The sequence below is a fragment of the Perca fluviatilis genome, chromosome 11, assembly GCF_010015445.1.
Source record: "Perca fluviatilis chromosome 11, GENO_Pfluv_1.0, whole genome shotgun sequence".
Taxonomy (NCBI): Eukaryota; Metazoa; Chordata; class Actinopteri; order Perciformes; family Percidae; genus Perca; species Perca fluviatilis.
This window is the reverse complement of record NC_053122.1, coordinates 28,125,085-28,146,270: the sequence shown is the minus strand read 5'-3', so window position 1 is coordinate 28,146,270 and position 21,186 is coordinate 28,125,085. Positions and strand designations below refer to the sequence as shown.

The 21,186-nt window shown below is 41.1% G+C and overlaps 1 protein-coding gene across 1 annotated transcript in view; it reads left to right on the top strand.

The window, feature by feature from the left end:
* Positions 1-12,066: 12,066 nt before the first annotated feature.
* Positions 12,067-21,186, top strand: part of LOC120567660 (integrin alpha-6-like) — a 29,750-nt gene continuing 20,630 nt past the window's right edge. The window contains 3 exon segments of the mRNA XM_039814619.1: positions 12,067-12,331; positions 20,033-20,160; positions 20,277-20,356. Coding sequence (XP_039670553.1) covers positions 12,141-12,331; positions 20,033-20,160; positions 20,277-20,356 — 399 coding nt within the window. The 5' untranslated portion in view covers positions 12,067-12,140.

Sequence of the window (21,186 nt, the reverse complement as noted above, 5' to 3'; positions counted from 1 at the left end):
TAAGTGTTTCAAAGCTTTCTACGGAGCCCCTAAGGGGACATGAGCAAAAAAATGTGCTCACTCGAAACCTTCATGTGAGCACATGAAACTTTTTCGTGTGAGCACACAAAACGTTTGTGTGAGCACATGAAAGCCATATATATTGATGTCGCCTGGGCCATACTGGAGACAGCGACAGCTTGAGAAATGACTACAGTACAGGAGTTAGTTGCACTATATTTTAATCTAGTCTTCCATTATAAGGACATTGCTGCCTTGCCTGCAAGTAGTCACCATTATATTGTTTCGATACCACATTTAAAACGGATTTTAAAGTCTTGTAATCTGTTCCGATGCAAGGGGATACAGCGATTTGGATCGGGCAGTTACTTTCATTTATGAACAGTTACAAACATCTGGCCAACTCCACGGATATAGGTGGATGTACACCGGCACTGTTCATAACAGCGCGAAATGGCTTTCAAAGCGCGCGTTGTCGGCGCACATGAAAACAAATCTAAAGTTTAGTTTCATGTGCTCACGTGAAACTTTCATGGAAGTTTTGTGTGAGCACATGAAACTAAACTTTTAGATTTCTTTTTTGCTCTTGTCCCCTTAGGGGCTCCGTAGCTTTCTCTACACTGCAAGATATGAAAATGTGTTATAGAAGATCAAACCCTTTTTTATTGTTATTTTCATTTAGTTCAGGGTTTTTTTTGTGCCAAAAAACAATCACATTTTAGATTTCTTTTGGTCTAAATTATTGTCTGAATCGTCCATACATTTATGAATTCATATTCATTTATTCATAAATATTTATGGAACTCTAGAATACAATCGTCTTTATGTCATTAAACCCCACAAAATTCCCAGAAAGATTACAGAGGACGTGACTCGGTGTCCTCAGTGGTAGCTGTAGCCCGGGACACGAGCTCGGCGGGAGTGGTGTTCATGTGGTCAGGATGTTTTGAGCACCGTTTTTTGTTTTAAAGATATTTTTGGGCATTTTTAGGACTATTGTTGATGGGACAGCTTAGACTTAAAAGGGGAGAGAGAGAGAGAGAGAGAGAGAGAGAGAGAGAGAGGGAATGACATGCAGCAAAGGGTCAGAACCGAACCCGCGGCCGCTGCGTCGAAGACTGAGCCTCAGCATATGGGCGCGTGCTCTACCAGGTGTGCTACCCAGGCGCCCTTTTGTGCACCCTTGGTAGGTGACATACTGTGTCATCACATATCGCCAGTAGGTGGCAGCACACACTAATAAATGGAAGTTTGAGCATGTAGCAAGCATAGACTGTTAATATGAATTTTACAGTCAATGGTAGCAAGCACATCCTTCACATTCTCCCTCATGTCACTCCTGATGGGCAGCGGCACAACACACCACATCAGACCATCTCAAATTTGTGTGTGGCCCATAACGATAAGGGGAAAGCACTATAGATTCATGTATTACTGTAATAATTCATCACTGTTGAATGTCTACCCCCAGGGCCTAAGGCCCTGCCAGACGAGGGTTTTTCATAGTATCACCAGGTGTAGTTGACAGATTGATTCAGCTCTTTTCCAGTTTATGTGCTGAATAATAAAATCTGCACAAACTAGAGGGCAAAAATCCTAGACTGGGTTAAACCCAGCCCGATCTGCCGGTGATTTGATTTCACCCTGTTCAATCTTAAAAGACTGAGCTTGGTCTGGTGATAGCCAGACTACAAAAATGCTGCATTGGGGTTGTACATTCCACTCACACAGCATCCCTTTGTTCTAGTTTTCCAATTCCTCTCAACTATCCATCTCGTTCGTCTACAGGTGGGTTTAATAAAGAAAAGAACGTGATTAAATATCTCACAAGGTTCATTCTCTCTTTACCTCACCACCTCCCCCTAACCCCTTGTACTATTTTTAGGCAACACTGTTGCACATTATCTGTCTCACCTAAGAGCTCCAGTTACAGGTTTGTTAATTGGCATAGAAGGTGGATTACAGTGTGCAGTATGAGAGTGATTAAAAGCTTCTCCTACAACCTCATCAAGTCCTCAAAGAGTTCATCTGTCCATAACGCTTTGTGGACAAATGCTAATTTGATGCGTCTGTAACTGAGGACAGAGAATTTGGGTGTGTTTTCACTTCCTGCCTATGTGTGTGTGTGTGTGTGTGTGCGTGTGTGTGTGCGCGTGTGCGTGTGTGCGTGTGTGTGCTCAAGCCATTGCCAGTTTGTGGGTGGGGCAGGAAGGATTAGACACATGAAGGTGGGTCAGCTAATCAGAAGTCTAGTCATGTCCAGCCCGGAAATGATTCACAAACTATAATTTGATTTGAAGACCTACACTATAATGATAAGGCTTATTTGAACATTTGCTTAGCTTTTATTAAAATTGATGGACAAAATCAGAATTCAGAACTGTAAAGAAAGACCTAAAATGTATAACTAAGTGCACAATCTATGATCTAGTTATTTCTTGAAGCAATACAGTACGTCCCTTTTAATTTGAGGGCAGGGTGTGGCGTGTGTGTGTGTGTGTGTGTGTGTGTGTGTGTGTGTGTGTGTGTGTGGCTGCCTGAAGGAGTGTGAGCTTCCTGTGAATCAGGATAGGAGTCATGTAAACAATGTAAACAATTCTTAATTGACTCCCACCAGCATATGATTCATAAAATTTGAATCATGAAACAATCTGAAAAGATAGAAGACGTTTGTCAGCAGGAAGGAGAGAAAGTGAAGGCCAAGAGCAGAGGGGGGAGTAGAGGTGGGTAAGAGGGTAAGTTTTAGGGAGGAGCAGGGAATGGCGGGGTGGGGTGTTGGACTGTGGATATGAATTCTCTCCTGCGTGTCGGGACTCATTCCTGCGCTCTCCTCTTGCTCTGCAGATCGCCTGTGAATCACCGCCTGTTCTTTGGTATTCTATCTTGTAATAACACTTCCACTATTTCACAAAAAATGTGATATGCTTCTATTGCCTATGATTGAAACCTTGTGGGTTACCATGACCTCTGCAAAAGGAGGTTATGTTTTTGTTCCTGTTTGATAGCAAGGTATCTTACAATCTATTCCAGTGAAATTTGGTGAAAAGTTAGGCTATGAGCCAAGGTCTTTCTGACATTATTGCAAGACTACTTTTTAAGTCTTGCTATTTTACTATTAATTCCTACAATATTAATATAATCTTGCGTATCATCATAACACATTTGGATGAGCCAAAAAAGTTTCTTTTTTTATATAGTGTACTGTGTGTTATTGTTCCAAATATAAAAAAAAGATCAGCTGGCCAACGGGCCTTTGCCTTTCGTGCACCCTCCCTCTGGAATGGTCTCCCATCCAACATTAGGGAGGCAGGCTCAGTGGATATTTTTAAATCAAGACTTAAAACATTTCTTTTTTCAAAGTATTATGGACCTGTTTAAAATCCATAATTTTTGAACCATTGTTTTATTGTTTATTTTTTATGCATTATCATTCGTTTTATTTCATGTTAATAATTTTAACTTGTGGTATTCCATTTACATCCTTTTGTGTTGTTGATTTTATATTTTATATTTAATTCCGCCTTTATATTGGCAAAATTGTAAATTTTCAATTTTGTTGTGAAGTGTTCTGAGACCATGGTCCATGGTGATAATTCACTATAAATAACAATAAATTGAATTGAATTGAATTGTGTCCTTGTGATCAGTTGCCAAATTCATCTGCGTGTAGCATTTGACATAAATTGCCATAATGAATGCATTGTATGTGTCTAAGCATTAGGTCTGACACAAAATAAATCAAAAAGCCTGTGACTCCATTTCAAAGGTTTACTATGAAAAATGTCTCAGGTGAAAGTGTCTTGCTCTTAAAGACTAATTAGCAACAGCAATTATTCAATTTAAAAATTTCAAGAACACAATAATTCACATAATACCACCATCTAATATTAATTATTATCATACTATATTACAAAATGGTTTCATGTTGCTTTTCTTATCATTACTCTTACAGCAGCATGATCAATTTAAATGAGCATAACTGCTGGTCATCTTTTGTTGTTGTAAAAGCCCAATATATCCCAACAGGGTTTACGTATCTCCACCATCAGCCAATCGGCATGCATGGTTGTCTTTAACTGTGTTTTTTTTTATTATTATTCACAAGCAGATTAACAGTTTCTAAAAATGTTTTTGTTGTTAAAATTGTTTGACAAAAAGTGGTGCAACATTCGCTTAAGGCCGACGTGGCACATTCAGTATATTAAAACTAATAAAGCATCTTGTTTCAGAGTTGAAGTCCTGCATCAAACCTGATGGTTTTGACTAGTTTTGAACCAATGTTTTCAGATCAGCTGTTTATTCAGTCTGCAGCTCCTCCAGATGTTGTTCTACATACAGTTTTTTGTTATTGTTATTGTTGAAATTTTGTACAGCCTTTCTCCCATGTTCTCACATTCCAGGTGTGCATACCTACATCACTGTACGTGTGTGTGTGTGTGTGTGTGTGTGAGACTGTGATATATCACACTTACCTGGGATCTCACTGAGAAACGCCACAGGAATTCTCGGTTTCCTTGGTGACCTGTAAAAGTGTGGCATGAACAAAGTGAGGCATCATTTTCAGACTTGTGGAGGCAGATCTCTCTGACACACATGCACAGATGGCATGTACTGCCTTTGACTGAGTAACCCGCTCTGTAGGGGCTTAGTCAAAACACCTGAAGGCCAAGCAAAAACAGCTGAGTTTGATAGTTGGAATCAAACATGCACTGTGCAGGGACATGTAGCTGCAGGGTGATGTAGGGTGAGTAGCCTATAGACATTCCTACAGTGACAGTTTTTTTTTTGTTTTTTTTTAAATCATGGGACTGTAGGAAAGGGGAAATGAGGGAAACCACAGAAAAGTTACTTAAAATGACTACCCTTGGGGCCTCCTCTAGCTTACAGAGAGTGCGTGCACCCCCATGTACGCATAGTCCTTCGCAGCAGCCTTGGTTTGAATCCGACCCGAGTCCCTTTACTGCATGTCATCCCCTCTCTCTCTCTCCCCCGTTTCCTATCTTTCTTCAGCTGCTCTCATAAAGGAAAAGAACCCTGAAAAATATCTTTAAAACGCCTGAGCATCAAGCAATGAATTCATGCTGTTATTTGATATCTTTGTTTTTAGTTTCATTGCCTTTATTCGTTGTACTTATTTTCCTTTATTTTGCCCCTTTAAGTTGGGAGTTTGGTGTCAAATTAGGCCACATAGAGTAGGCTATATGTGTGTCACAAGTTACAGTTAATCTGCAAGAATGCATTTGTGTGTGTGTGTGTGTGTGTGTGTGTGTGTGTGTGTGTGTGTGTGTGTGTGTGTGTGTGTGTGTGTGTGTGTGTGTGTGTGTGTGTGTGGCAGAAGAAGACAGCTGTAAACTCGAGTCACCAGACTGGCGCAGGGAGGGTTCCCTCTTGATTGACACCGAAAAGACGGAAAACTTTCTCTTTTGACCTTTTGACTCTTTCGCTGCAAGGAATGCTTTTTTTTGTGTTTTTAACACAGTGGAAATATTTTTGGAGGCGTGATCTGATGCTCCCAGACCACAGATTAGGAAGCTAGAATCCACACATCCCAGTGTGTTGCCTTGATTCCTGGGTGTGTCTCTTTGTTCCTTTGACACCCTTTCTGTGTCTAACAACAAACGAAGATAAAAAATAAGGGTATGTGTGTGTGTGTGTGTGTGTGTGTGTGTGTGTGTGTGTGTGTGTGTGGACATGGTATGCATCGCCTGAGGCAGCTCTAAAAGGTCTCAGATAAATGGTAACTGTGTGCCCTACCCTGCACAATGCCCTCTCTTTACAGTGTTCGGACCAGAGGAAAACCGGTTATGCAGCAATACCCTTTTAGCTGTGTGTGTGTGTGTGTGTGTGTGTTCATGCATTGGCCTCACTGGGAGATGTGCAGCCATTTGGATAGGATCAGATACGCTTCAAAGGAGAACAAGTGTTTTATTTCTTCATTCCTCAGAATAAAACTTGTTTTCTTTGATCTATTTCAGAAAGGTTTCAGCAAAAAAAAAAAAAGACAGGCAGAGCCCACACGGTGCCAATAATATTAATATCAATGTCACCGATAGACAATACAATCATATGATATATGTGATACTATTTATATTAGAGTGTCCTGTCTTGAGGAGTGGACAGAGAAGTAGATGAGTGACAGACATTGCATTAAGCTTTCCTGCTTTGACTAAACTCCTTCCTACAGAACAAAGATATTGTCAACAATAGTAACTGAGCTCCGTCTGTGTGTGTGCGTGTGTGTGTGTGTATGTATGTGCACATGGGTTTAAATAACACACAAACAGAGGAAAGGAAGTTCGCTCTGTGGAGCCAAAGGGAATGGTGGAGGAATTTGTAAAACAATCCTAACAAGTTGGAAGGTCCCTGCCAGAATCCTCAAAGTGCCATTAAAACAGCTCAGTGTGTGTGTGTGTGTGTGGGTGCGCGTGCTTGCGCACATTACCTAAATAAACTTGAAGATTTTAACGATTAAGTATCACACCAAATACAAGGATGAGACATGTATGATTTATTAGAATTGAAATGCTATGTATAAATGCTAACATCAGCATGCTAACATGTTCACAATGACAATGCTAACATTAGCAAGTTAACATGCTGACATTTTTGCTAATTAGCACTAAAAACAAAGTACAGCTGATGGAATGTCATTAGTTTTGCAGGTGTTTCTTAATAACCCCTCATTTAAAAAAAACTTAACCTGGGTGGCGTTGTTTATGTTGGCATTCTAAACTCCGGTGGATATCAGAGGACTATGGTTAACTGCTCCTCAGATCTCTGCAGGGTAAATCCAGACAGCTAGCTAGACTATCTGTCCAATCTGAGTTTTCTGTTGCACGACTAAAACAACTTTTGGACGTACACATGTTCCACCAAAACAAGTTCCTTCCCGAGGCTATTTTGCAGAGGCGCCGTGGCTTTACCCGCTGCCTAGCACCACCCATGACGATTGTCATTGGTTTAAAGAAATGCCAATGAACCAGAGCACGTTTTTCTCCCATCCTGGAATGCTGTGTGGACTAGCCAGACCTTCCTCCGCATTGCTGTGGAGGATGGTCTGGCAAAGCAATCCGTCAACTGAGATTTTCCAGTCTGGATTAAGCGGTAGACACAACAATAAAAATGTGTGAGATAATAAAGTTAATAATAATAAAAAAATCTTGTATTAATTGCCGGTTAGCAATCAGGTTGTTTCAGCACCTTGTTATATTTTCCAGCTGCTACACCCTGACGGGGGGCGCCACACAGTACTGTCACAGTCTTTGATTGATTGCCACTGAGCTGCTTTACTGGAGCAATTTGGACTTTCCTGTCTCTCTCAAAAGAGTGGGGACAGCGATATTTACAGCCATGCCCATATTTTCCCAGCTAGTCCAGGGGACGGCGCTCTCAACTTTTGTTGTATTGCCTGGTCAACATGGCATTTAGAAAATAAATAAAAATCTATCATCACATATACGTTACAGTTTCACAGTTGTCAGAGAGAGATACTGAAGTTGTCTGCGGTGAGTTGAAATGCGACTTCCGACTTTAACGGACTATCAGACACACAATCTTACCACTGGAAGACTGACAAGATGTTTTTATCAGCTGAGACATCTGCCACCAACATGAATCAGTCAGGGGGGGGAAAACTGAACAGAATAAAAGTCGACTTTTCTCACTCTGCACCTCCCTCAGGTTAGCTGACAGCTTTTTGTAGCGCACCTGGACCGACTGACACTGGGACCCCTCCTATAGCTACTGTCGTCTCACATTACATCCTCTGGCCAGGTCTGACACACACACACACACACACACACACACACACAGCCCTCGCTCAGGAGGTAAATGTACAAAGGGGAGTTGCAATTGTCCCGAGGGTGTACAGCACTGCTGGACAAGAGAATACATCATTACTCCTTATTGACTGTAATCAATACACTCATCAGGAAGGGTAAAGGATCTGTTAGAGCCTGCACTGTGTGTGTGTGTCTCTTTATGTTTTAACCATGAGTAAAAGTTCTACTAAGAAATAGGATCAATACTATGAATAAGAGACACCCCCATAGGGGAATGTAAATAAGACGTTTGTCCCCACAATGTCACTCGCCTGCTAACCGACAGCTTTGCTTTCTTTCTGTTTTGCAGGACATTATACACACAGCGTCCTCACCACATTTATATGTTCTTAATGTTTATGTCAGCAACGTGCTATGACCTCGCTCTCATGAAGGACGGCTCCTCTGAAATTAGAGCATTACAATTGTGATTTTTATGGGTATTAGACTTTCACGTGATGTTAAGAATGCATTCGACTAGGAAATCTCTTTGTTTTTGATTGGTGTTATTTCAACATGACTGGGTCATGTAGCTTCACTTTCGTAGCTTATGTTTTCTCATGATCACTTTGGCTACAGAAATTTAGAAAAACTAGTACAGTGCCCGTTGAAAATGTGCCCGTTTGGAACGGGCTGATTGCTTGGCCTGTGGTGTTGCTGCTTGTAGAATTCTCCAAAACCAAATTGTAACCCAAAATTACTTACAGAAGGACCCCAAAACCACTTAAAGTGCTCATATTATGCTTTTTGGCTTTCCCCCTTTCCTTTATTGTGTCATATATCTTTTTTTGTGCACGTTATAGGTTTACAAAGTGAAAAAGCCCAAAGTCCACCCCAAAGGGACTTAACATCTCCAACAGAAAACACAAGAAAGCCGTGTGTTTTCCAAAATGTGGAAGTATTCCTCTAAGGTATGCTACACCATGTATACTCAAACCCAACCGGCCTGCTGGTACTTGAGAAGAGCTGCGTCAACAATCAGTAATCTTCTGTCTGTCCTGTACTTTTCTTAAAGCTGTTCTAGGTTTTCAGCCAGAAAACGTTTCATAAATGTCTCTGCTCTGAATCAGTCATAAAGTAATTCGGAGATGATCTGCTGTGAACATAATGACAGGCTAAGTGCTCAGGGAAAGTGCATTAACGTGTTGCAGTTGTGAAATATTTCGGGTTTGGAGTTGTGAAACAGATTTTGTGTGTGTGTGTGTATTTGTCTGTATCCCAAGGCTACGTGTTTCTACAGTGTCATAAAGACAAACACACACACACACCCGTACCACTCAGCACATTGCGCCACACCCTGAGGTGAGTGTGCGTTTGCTCTCCCTTAGTGTACCTGGGGCTGCAGCTTTAAGAACAAATACAGGGATGTGGCTCGGGCGAGTCTGGGCTCTGAATTTTAGACACGTGTGTGTGTGTCAGAGAACATTGCTTCCACTGTCGTTCCTCTCCTTTAGCACCCAAGGCGAGGTTTGTGCTCCTCTGGTCTCGTAATACTGAACATGCTGTACGCAGATCACACAAACACACAAACACACACACACACACACACACACAACTTAATTCTGTGTAGAGGTAATTCCTGCATATTTTGGTCAAGATTGATTAAAGCCTTTCAAATTATGAACCCGATAAAATAAGCAGTGGCTAGCAAACATGTATGTAACTAATGATTCATTATGGTTATGTGCCATTCAGCTCCTGACTCAGAGCAATGATTCATTAATAAAGTGATCAGACATATGTATCCAAGCAATCGTTTGATACTGGTCTGTTCATAAGAATCTTGTCAATATTTAGCCTACTATATATTTGTTTATTCAGAGTTGGGAACTACTTACTTACTTTTCGTTCATTCACAGTCAGTTCCTGATCTGCTCATTGCTATCTATGCAGGATTTTGTGTGCCTAAAATCACGACTGAATGTCAATAGATGGATGCTCACAGTAGCTGCAGCGGCCTTTCAGGCTGTTTATGTGTTGACAAGATGTGTGACCTGTATTTCCCTGGAGGATAGTAGAGGAGAAGAAGAAGAAAAGGGGGGGGGATAATGATGTCAGGGTGCGGTGTGTGTTGCGTTGAGGTTAGACGATTGAAAAAAGAACAGCAACAAAATAAAGAATGTTTTTTTTGGCTGTCACTACAACACAGCAGTAGCCGTCCAACAGAGGAAGTGTCATATGTCTGTTAACTAAATGAGGGGTCCTTCCGTTGCCCCTGTGTCAATACGTTACCATACACACACACACACACACACACACACACACACACACACACACACACACACACACACACACACACACACACACACACACACACACACACACACACACACACACACACACACACTTTGGGCACGGACGTTTATTGTGAAAGAACTTCACAAGCCAAGGGCAAGCTAACACACCTTACCTCACTCACTCACACTGCTGTTCTTATCAGGGATATCGCAGATTCCTGTTTCTGACCTTCTGCAGACAGAATCATAAATCACTGGTGATCGTCCAGCTGGCTGCTGCTCTTACCTGGAACTGGAACAGCCTAAACTGGACAGGAAAAACCACACAGATGCAAAACAGGCGGATGGTCAAATCCACTACTTTCAAGAGGGAGATTTTTTTTATAAGATAGAGTAATTTTATTAGGACTTGGATTTGCCAAACTTGTGACTGACCAGACTTTATTTTTGAAACTCTGATTCAATAAGCCTTTCCTTAAATACAATATACAATATAAAAGATCAAGAGTAAACTTCTCCTTTTTGTTTAATTCCATGTAATGCCGAATCACAGAGCTGATCCTCACTGCAGATCATGAAGACTTAATAACAGACCTGCACAGGAACCACATTCTTCCCTTTGCCCTTTTCCCTTTCAGCATTCCCCTCTTCCACCATTATTTGTGCCTTTTATACTGTAAGTGGGTAGTTTCCTTCTCCCTCTCCCTTTCTGTTTGCCCTCTTTCTCAACGTGCAGACAAAGCCGGCGTTGTCTGCTAAAATGCTGTGTTGCAGCGACAGGCTTTAGGTCTCATGGAATGCCTTGAAAACCATCTAGAGAGGGAGTGTGTGAATGTGCTGGTTTTGTGCTCTGTGACTCATCTAACGAGCCATTACAGGACCTGTGGTGATAGCATGTAATGATCTGAGGGAGAACGCAGAAAGGATTGCATTTCTAAAATCGGACTAATTTCAAGCTTTGGATTTCTGGGCTGTGGCTTCTAGAGGCCTAGCATGCTACTGTAACTGTATTGCAAACACACTGCTGCATCAGCTCTAGTTCTTGACTCACTTCTGTGCCGGCATGATTCTCCCTCTTCTCTCTCCCAGCCTATTGTCTCTGCTTCTACTTGTTAACTGCAAAGATGTCAGCAAACACAATTTACTGTGAGAGCGTGGAGCAAGGGTGCAGATTGCACTCACATGTTACTGGGTATTTTGCCAATATTTTCCCTCTTGTGGGACTTTAGCGTACAGTATGTTTTATCAACCCCTTAGAGAGATCTACCTTCAGAAGCTGCTAGGAGTGGGGAAAAAAATCGATACAGCATAGTATCGCGATATTTTTCATGGCAATACTGTATCGATACACAGACGCCAAGTATCGATCTTTTATGATATATGTCTTGGTCAGTTTGTCTGCTTGACAATCCCATTTTGCACCAATACAATTGAAGTGAGATGAACAAACAAAGAAATGTATCTTTTTAGATAAAACAGATGTTGACAAAATTGTCCTTTCGGGACATCATTTGAAATTGGGAAAAATCTGAAGTTGGGAAAAAAGGTAATACATTGCAATATATCGCAGAAAATTGCAATATGTTTAAAATCGCAATAATATCGTATCGTGACATAAGTATCGGGATGATATCGTATCGTGAGGTCTCTGGTGATTCCCACCCCTAGAAGCTGCCAGCGTAGCCTGAATCACTGTTTTATTGCTGCAAACGTGTTTTGACAAAGCCGCAGGCATCATTGAGCTGCTTATATTACATTATTGATCTGCTGCAAACTAACAACAGACAAACAAGGCATTCATCTTTTCCCTCTAACATATACTTGACAATATAAGTTACATATCCAAGCAACTAGGTGGGTGTGGTACAGTAGGATGATGTGTGTGTGTGTGTGTGTGTGTGTGAAAGGCCACTGCAGCTACTGTGAGCATGTGTATTTGTGTGTGTGTGCCAGGAGAGGCCAGTGGGAGGGGCATCTGTAAAGTGTACAACATCCAAACCCCCCCCAGCAGTCAGTCAGTCAGTCGCACTCTGCACCTCCTTCAGTAAGGACTCACCTTTCCCCAGTTCAAGTGCAGTTCTGTATGTGCTTGTACCTCATGGAGGGCAGGGTCACCTGTGGACTGTGGATGGTCGCCTTTCTAATGGGATGTGGGCGACTGTCGGCGTTCAACCTGGACACCGAGAATGTCCTGCGGAAGAGCGGAGATCCAGGCAGTTTGTTCGGCTTCTCTCTCGCCATGCACTGGCAGCTTGCTCCGGTGGATAAGAGAATGTAAGAGCCACACTTCTTTTCTTCTTTTTCTTTTTTCCTTTTTTTTTTTTTTTTAAAGGGGCAAATGTTTGGAGGCAGTTAATGTTACTTGTGCACCGTCCTCGCCTCGGAAACAAGCTATATAGGTCTATATGTGATTAAAATAACTTCTGGGACCATGTCATTAAAATGTCACGGCAATGTAGACGCCTGTAGTTTTGGAGTGTTTCAGCTCTTACAGGAAGAAAGAGAGAGAGAAAAAAAATCCCTTCTAACCCACTTTTGAGAACCGCACCATTTAATAAGTTAGGCTACCGTCGAAATGTCACGGGTGCTAAATGCTAACGTTAATGATTTGAGCTCAGGTAACTTTAGCCTATATGTCGCAGGTAACGTTAGTTAGTTAGTTTCAAAGCATTAGGCTGTTTACCACCAGCTTTCAACAAACCATTGTCTTCAGCTTCTAAAAAGAATGCACTGTAGGCTACTGTATACACCTGCTGTAAGTTGAACCATAAGCCTACCCCCCTTGGCCATGCATCTTTGTTGAGTTTTTATTGGACCTCGGTCCACAGCGCGGCCACATCTCTCTCTCTCTCTCTCTCTCTCTCTCTCTCTCTCTCTCTCTCTCTCTCTGTCTTTTTTTTTCTCCCAGAGTGGTTTTATAGCTATATAAAGACCGAGCTTTGGCGTTTTGTTCCAAAACATCTCATTGGATCATTGTTGGCATTTGTATGGGCATTGATTCACAGGGATTTGTTACTGTGCATAAAGGCTAACTGCCGTCAAGTGGTCACTGGTTTGAATAGCCTGAATATTAACTGACCTGAGATCAGAGCAGTCCAATTCTTTAATCTGGGAGTTTATCTGTTTGATCATAATGGACCAGGCAGGATGTTTATGATTTAAAGAGTAATGTGCAGGTTGAATTCATAACTGAATTCTTTACATTTTTTTGCTGGTCCATAGTCGCTGGTGGAGGAAGTATTCAGATTAAAAGTAGGCTACATGTAGCAATACAACACTTTATAAATACTCAAGTCAAAGTACTGCATTGAAAATGTAACATAAACGATCGAAAGTAAAAGTAGTCAATGCAGAATCATTGGATTATTCATACTGATGCATGGATGTGTAAGCAGCATTTTAGGTTATGTCATTTAAAGTACCTTACAACAGAGATTCTCAAAGTGGGGCCAGCAGCACTCTGGGGTCCATGAAACGCTTTCAGATTCAGTCATTTAATTTACTATGCTATGAGAATTTGTGATGTCTTTTGATAAATGTAATTTATTTTTTACAAAAGAAAATCTTTATAGTTAATAAATAACTTTCGAATCTAATAAATCTATAACTCTTATCTGCAAACATGTTTAATACATGTCTAATATCTTTTTAATACATTTCTCTTGTGTTGTTGCGTCACATAACTAAGACTATAGGAGTCTAAAAATAAAAAAGGCTACGTTACATTATTCCAAAGGAATACAGGATACAAGAGGGGGTCCTTACTTACAGTACCAGCAACAGCATGAGTGCCTAAATCTAATACTGGTAATGATAAATGCAAACTATTTGTGCTGCTATTAACTGGCTTTTCACTCAGAACTGATCAATACACAACCTCTTTTTTGTAATTGGTCAACGGATGGGATGAAACTGTGCTCTAAAGTCGCCTAGCGGTTTGGATTGGGTTTGGAACTAATGCCAAAACGTCACAACAGTCTACACAGTGGAAGATATTCAAACTATTAAGGAATTCCCAGATCTATGACTTTCCCCACAGAGATTAAAACCTGTTCTTTAAACTTATTTACACACACACACACACAACACACACACACACACACACACACACACACACACACAAGAAAACAGAACACCGTTAGATTTTGTGAACTGGAAAGCAACAGACATCAGTGTAGATAATGTAGATTGAGTTGTCAGTGGAGGTGTCAGCTGCTGAAACAATTACGCAATTACTGTAACCGAGTAGTAGATAGACACAAAGTGAATCTGCAATTTTGAAAATCCATTAATCGTTCAAGTAATTTTTATACAAAAATGCCAAACATTTGCGTATTCTAGCTCTTTAAATGTGAAGCTACGCTGGTTTTCCTCGTTGTCTATGGTAGTAAACTGAATACTTTGAGTTTTGAACAGTTAGTCAAACAAAATGAGCTATTTCAATACAGCAATTGTGGCTCTGGGAAAGTGCCATTGGCATGTTTTTTTTTTGTTTGTTTTTTACTATTGTCTGACATTTTATGGAACTATTACTGTAATTGATTCATTTAGAGAGTAATTTTCGGGTTTATTTACCATCATGCAGAGATATTTGCCCTAATCTGTTGTCAAGTACAATAATACTCCACCTAACTGAATAATTTTTGGAACTAGTCTTTTGCAATGTAGTCTTGTCCTTAATCAGTAATGGTTCAGTCCAAGCTCATCATAACGAATGAGCTGTTTGAGATGAGATGTTTGTTTTGCAAGTGATGGTGCCCATACTGCTGTTATAGAGGTGGAATGTGCTCTCACTGTGTGGACTGTGTATTTGTGTGTGTGCACATGTATTCATGTGCTGCCTGTGGATGTGTGTGTGTGTGTGTGTGTGTGTGTGTGTGTATTTATGCATGTTAGGGCTGTGCAATTAATTGAAATGTAATCGTGATCTAATGATCACAAAAACAGAATAATCGAGAAAAACTATTATTTAGCTCATTACGTTTTGCTAGTAAACTCTTATTTTTTCTTGTGTTCTGACTGAAAAAATAAAGTTTAAATAGGAAAAGTATTAAGGCAAATTTCACAGTTATGGGTTGATTTTTTTTTTTACTGTTGATTTATTTACCTCTGTCCACTGTTTTTTTAAGTTCAATAATTGCAACATCTTGCCAGAAGTCAACGAATAATCGTGTTAAATTATCGTGATTTCAATATTGACCGGAATAATTGTGATTATATTTTTTTTCCATAATCGAGCAGCCCTAATGCATGTGTCTGTTCGGGGAGTTTTAATGGTGCTGATGCATGCTGTGGCTTAGCACTGAGGCGTTGCCTTGTTGTCAGTCACTTGGACGAGTGTCAGAAAGCTGCTTGATACATTCCTAACCTGAGGCAAAAAAAGAAACAATAATGTAGATAGATAGATAGATAGATAAATAGATAGACATAGATATATAGATAGATAGATTGTATGTGCTGACGGTGAGTTGAGTTCACTAAAGTACATTGCAACATGTATGCTGAGAAAATGCAGGGATGAGTGCTACATGTACCTGCAGGAGAGGGCAGGAGCTGGTGGGATCGTGTATGTGCATGTGTCAGTATGTGTGTGTGTATGTGTGTGTGTATGTGTGTGTGTGTGTTTGTGTGTGTGTGTTGCATTCCATGGTTGGTCATAATTACCAGAAGGAGCTGTCTGTATAATACAATCAAGAGGGAGAGCGCAAAATGCATGAGCTGGGAGCGGAGGGAGGAGGAGACGGTGTGAGAGGTTAGGGAAGTTTAAGAGTTTGGATCGAGTCTGAGAAATGTGTGGGAGAAAGTAAATGCATGTGTGTGTGTGTGTGTGTGTGTGTTTCTGAGCAATAAAACTGGCTCTGGGGAAATGTAGAGGTAGCAAGAAGAGTGAAGGATATAGGGACACGCTGTGGGAACGAGGAAAGCCGGATAATCCGGCCTGTTAAATAGTAATGTCAATGTCACTCTGTGTCTAGGTCAAATGATCGGTAAGATAGGGAGACTAGAATTTACAGTAAGTCAACTTTGTGTGTGAGTGTGTATTTGGTCTGTGTACAAGTGTGAGACTCTGATTTAGCCCTTTCCCAACCACCTTTCCCCCTCGGGTTAGTTGAGGGTATCCAACATCAAAGAGCGAGAGAGAGAAAAGAAGTGAGGAAAGGAAAGAGGTGATGGTTGAAAGAATGCTGAGAGGAATATAAATCAGTTTTACATCTGGGCACCAAACGTCAGCTGTTATTCAGACTCGGCGGGCTCGATCCTGGCAGACGGATGGAGAGAGAAGTTGGGTAACACATGACGTGAACCTCTGGATCTGCAACCCATTTGGAGGTCTACTTGATCGGGTGCCGCTGGCTGTCGCTAAGCAACGGGCTGTGCCCTAGCCGGCAGCCAGTTTGCTGCTGTGAAAAACACCCACACACCTCTCTCAATGGGACGTCTCTGTAATGGTCACTCCGCCTGTGTGTCTGAGTGCCACTGCCAGTATGTGTTTGTCTGTTTTGCCAGTCATTGCACACTTGCACCCAAACACACACACACACACACAAACACACACACACACACACACACACACACACACACGCTCTGTTGTCTTTGTCCTTCCTGTAGACTGTGTGTTAGGGCTTCCTCTGCTGGTGGTGAACGATTAGATTACAGCTGAGTCCCTGTCAGTGACAGCAGCGGCCGGTCAACCTTATCACAGTGCTAGTCCCTGACACAACATGTTAGCACTTCCCTCATCAATAACAAAACATACTAATAATGTGTAGCAATAAAGATAATATGTGTGTAGTAAGATTGGTCTCCAATTTAGATTCTCAAACAAGGCTTTTTGTAATTTGCATCATTTGTAAGCAACTACTTATAAGCTATAGTGCGCTAGGCTATACATTTTATATTACTGAAAGTCTGTTCCATTCAAGCCATTGCAAAATGAGTTGCTACAAAGCTAATTAAGACAGATTCACACAACTCTCTCTGTACTTCTCAGTATGGCTGTGTTCAGAAGATTGTGTCGTCCGGTGACTTTCCCGCGCAGAAACTCAAGTGAAGATAATGACCTCTTCTGAAGGAGTCCATCATGTTTTTTTAATCCTCCTGTCCTCCTTAGCTGCAAGCAACTGCATCGCAGAAGACTGGGGCTGGGGGCGCGTGCGCGATCACGTAAGGCTTGTATCATGTGGATGCGCCGACAGTGTTGTTGTCATTACTTAGAATTCCTCATGGGGGCGACAGAATCTACGCACTATAGCTTTAAGACTATTGGTTCCGCAAAACTCTCTCTGTATTTCTCAGTTTGTCTGAGAAAGTTTACAAACTGGTGTAGCCTTGCGACTTTAGCGCGCAGCAGCTCGAGTGATGCGTCACACGGCTGAGAAAGGACCACAGCAGCGTTTAGCTTTGGAGACGAAGAGGACTGCTGCAGCAGGTCAAGGCACGGCTGAAAACCCAGAGACGCGTCCACGAAATGTTTCAGTCAGTGATTGTGCTGCTAAGAAAAGACCTCCACGTTCAGCAGAAGGACTAAAATCGAAAAAAAGAAAGACGACGGACCCGAGCACATTTCTGTTGCATACAAATTACAAGATTATAACCTCTTTTGATGCTGTTTGTGTACTAGTGTTGCTTGCATTACCTCAAAGGAAACACCTGAATGAGACAGGGAATCAGTATCACAATGGGATTATGTAGAAGTAGGAACTACAGCATCCATTAATGCAGCGGAGACCCCAGACCCAGTGACCCCTGTTTCCCAGAGTTCAACGTGTCTTGGCAGAGCTCTTTCCGTCTATTCTCCTGACTTCCTGTGTCTCCGAGGACAATGGGAGTGAAGACGTGCCCACCTGGGATTCACTGTTAGCCATCTTTAAAGTGATGAATCAGACTCATCTTTGATAGACAAGCACAAGCCCCAACAATTTCACTCGGTGTGAAAATATGTTTTTCTGTTCGCTACTGTAGCGCACATATGGGTGGTGGAGAGTTGACTTCTGTGTCAAGTGTCATTCCCTTCCCTAGTAGTTTAAAAAAACACTTACTGGATGGAAACGGCACAAATTATAGTGCTCTGGTTTGTGAAACAAAGCCAAACCAAATCCAGTGGTTCACATTGGCTCAACATTGTGTGAGTTTGTTTCCATTGTGATGACTTATCGTAAAGCATTTTATTGAAGAGGTAGTTCTTCATACTTTTTTCAATATTTCCTCTAAAACCCATTGAAATTCATGTCATGACGACAGCATATTAAACTGTGGACAATTTTGTGAAGCGATTTAACAAGCCATAATTTTGTATGTCATACAAACAGATTTATTGTCCTTTGCTAATCCCCATCGCGCCCTCTCAAGTCAATATTCACGATGATTTACGCCGATGCGCTTTCTATTTGCGACATCTTCTCCCACATGCAGTTAGTGTTTGCTGTGTTGACTAGTGGGGTCTACGCTGCCAACATGCTGATCACATTAGGCCTCAGCTCTTCACTCGGACTGTATGTCTCTGTAGATGATTCCCTCCCAGATGGTGTGCGTATCTGAGAACGCTTTGTGTTCCAGCTAAAAATGGCTTCGCTTAATCTCATCTGGTGAAGACAGTGTGCTGCGCAATGTTAACTCTGGACAGACAAAGCAAGGCAAAGAGCTTCTGGAACACGCACACGCACACACACACACACACACACACACACACACACACACACACACACACACACACACACACACACACCTATTTCTTTACATTTGTATTATAATTTAATTGTAATTTATTTTTCATATTGCTTAATAACTTGTTTTCATATTTGCCATACAAATACATTTATATGATTAATATGAATCCATCCTAATATTATGTTAATGTTCATATAACTTGTATGTCAAGGCTTTGGCAACATTGTTAGTGAAACTTTCAAAGCCCCTTTGAATTAAAGACATTGAGAGAGAGAGAGAAGCATCAGTTCAAAGGATGACATCCATGACTTGTTTGATTTACTCTGTAGGAAACTTTGGGAACTGGCTGGATGGTGGGGGTGTTGGTTGGGTGTGGCATTTTTTTTTTTTTTATCTGTTTATTGATGGAAATAACACAGGAAATACATGGAATAAATATGTATATCAGTAGAAAAATAATAATTTCCATTTTTTAACCTTTTTCTTTAAACATCCATCATAAACATCATTCATCAAAATGCATTGAACTAGCATTACAACACTACAAGTAAAAGACTAAAAGTAAAGTAAAATCTAAAATAAAATGTAAAATAAATAAATAAGGGGAGGTGGGGGGTGGGGGACACATCAAGGTATCATATTGAAATGCCATAATAATACTGATAATAATAACCTTAGTAAATCATAGCATAAAAGTAGGTGTTGTATGAGCATTAGCCTGTGTACCGCATTCTCAAAAAAACTAAAACAAAGTGGAAATGTAAGGTAGATCATATAGGTTTGGACTCCAGTTCTTTTAAGTTCTCAAAGTAGGTAATGATGGGTTTGACCTTGTCCTTTGTCCACAATGGCAGCCTCTGTGTGTGTGTGTGTGTGTGTGTGTGTGTGCGCGCGTGTGCGTGTGTGCGTGCGTGTGTGTGGAGAGAGAGATAGACAGCCAAGTACAATCAACCACAGCAGGCGTCTGAAAGGGGTCTTTGACTCAGTTGGACCGTGAGGACATGGAACATCAGTTTGGTGGCGTGTGTGTGTGTGTGTGTGTGTGTGTGTGTGTGTGTGTGTGTGTGTGTGTGTGTGTGTGTGTGTGTGTGTGTGTGTGTGTGTGTGTGTGTGTGTGTGTGTGTGTGTGTGTGTGTGTGTGTGTGTGTGTGTGTGTGTGTGTGTGTGTGAGAATGTGGCTGCTGTGGGACACAGTAGACTGGAATGTGTTATAATATAATGTGCAAAGTGGAAGAAAATGCCAGAATGCTCCTCATTCTGATTGAGCTGCATGTGGTTTAACAGATTTATTTGTTCCGTCTGTTGCAGGCTGCTGGTTGGTGCCCCGAGAGCAAAAGCCCTGAATCGCCAAAAATCTAAAGTGACAGGAGGACTGTACAACTGTGACATGACTTCCACCTCAGCTAGTTGCCCCAGAGTTAACTTTGACAACAGCGGTGAGATATCTGAGGGCATCTGTGCAGTTTTAAGCTATTCATACACACTTTCCCCCCCAATATTGAAGTTACAATATCATCTTTTTGTGTCTATTCCTGGCCCTGTCTCCGTGTAGAGGATTTAACCAAAGAGAGCAAAGAGAACCAGTGGATGGGAGTGTCGGTCAACAGTCAGGGGCCAGGAGGAAAGATTGTGGTAAGACAGTGTGTCTTTGTATCTGACCAGTACATTGAACTCAGTATCAAACAACTTCAGTTTGATATTACAAACTCAGTTGTAGAGCTGAAACATTCCTCAGTTGATTTATCGATTGGTCAGTCGACGAGAGGAAATTATTCAGCAACTATTTTGATAATTGATTAATCATTTCTGTCATTTGAGCCCAATTCTCTGGTTGCAGCTTTTCCAATGTGAGCGTTTTTCTCTGTTTTGTACCATTGTAAACCGAATAATGTATGGGTTTCGGACAATTGGTTCGATAAAACAAGACATTCAAAGGTTGCATTGGACTCTGGGAAACTGTAAGAGGCATGTTTCTCTATTTTATGATATTTTATAGCAGGGGTGTGCAAAATTCACATTTGTATCGCGATTCAAGCTCTACCGATTCAATTTTTTTTTTTTTAATTGTATGTCTAGTGCAATCCCATGGGAAAAGTAACTACATTTACATACTGTGAATCGTTTTTTTAATTGTCAATCATTTTTGAATTCGAAAATCGACATTTTCTGAATCGTGCACCCCTATTTTGTAGACTAAACTATCAGTCACTTAATCGAGAAAATAATTGGCAGATTAATTGATGATGACAATAATCATCAGCTTCAGCCCTACAGATATTTTTATACACACAAAACCCTGTGTTTTCCAAGGGCATCAAATGCCATGCTGGTTTATAGGGACATGTAAAACAACATTTAAAATGGTCCAATAATAGGACAGCCATAATATTTTTGTCTTGGATTCGAGCAAGTCCGTTAAATAAGTGATATTCAATGAAGCTCTGAATCAAGCACAGACAACA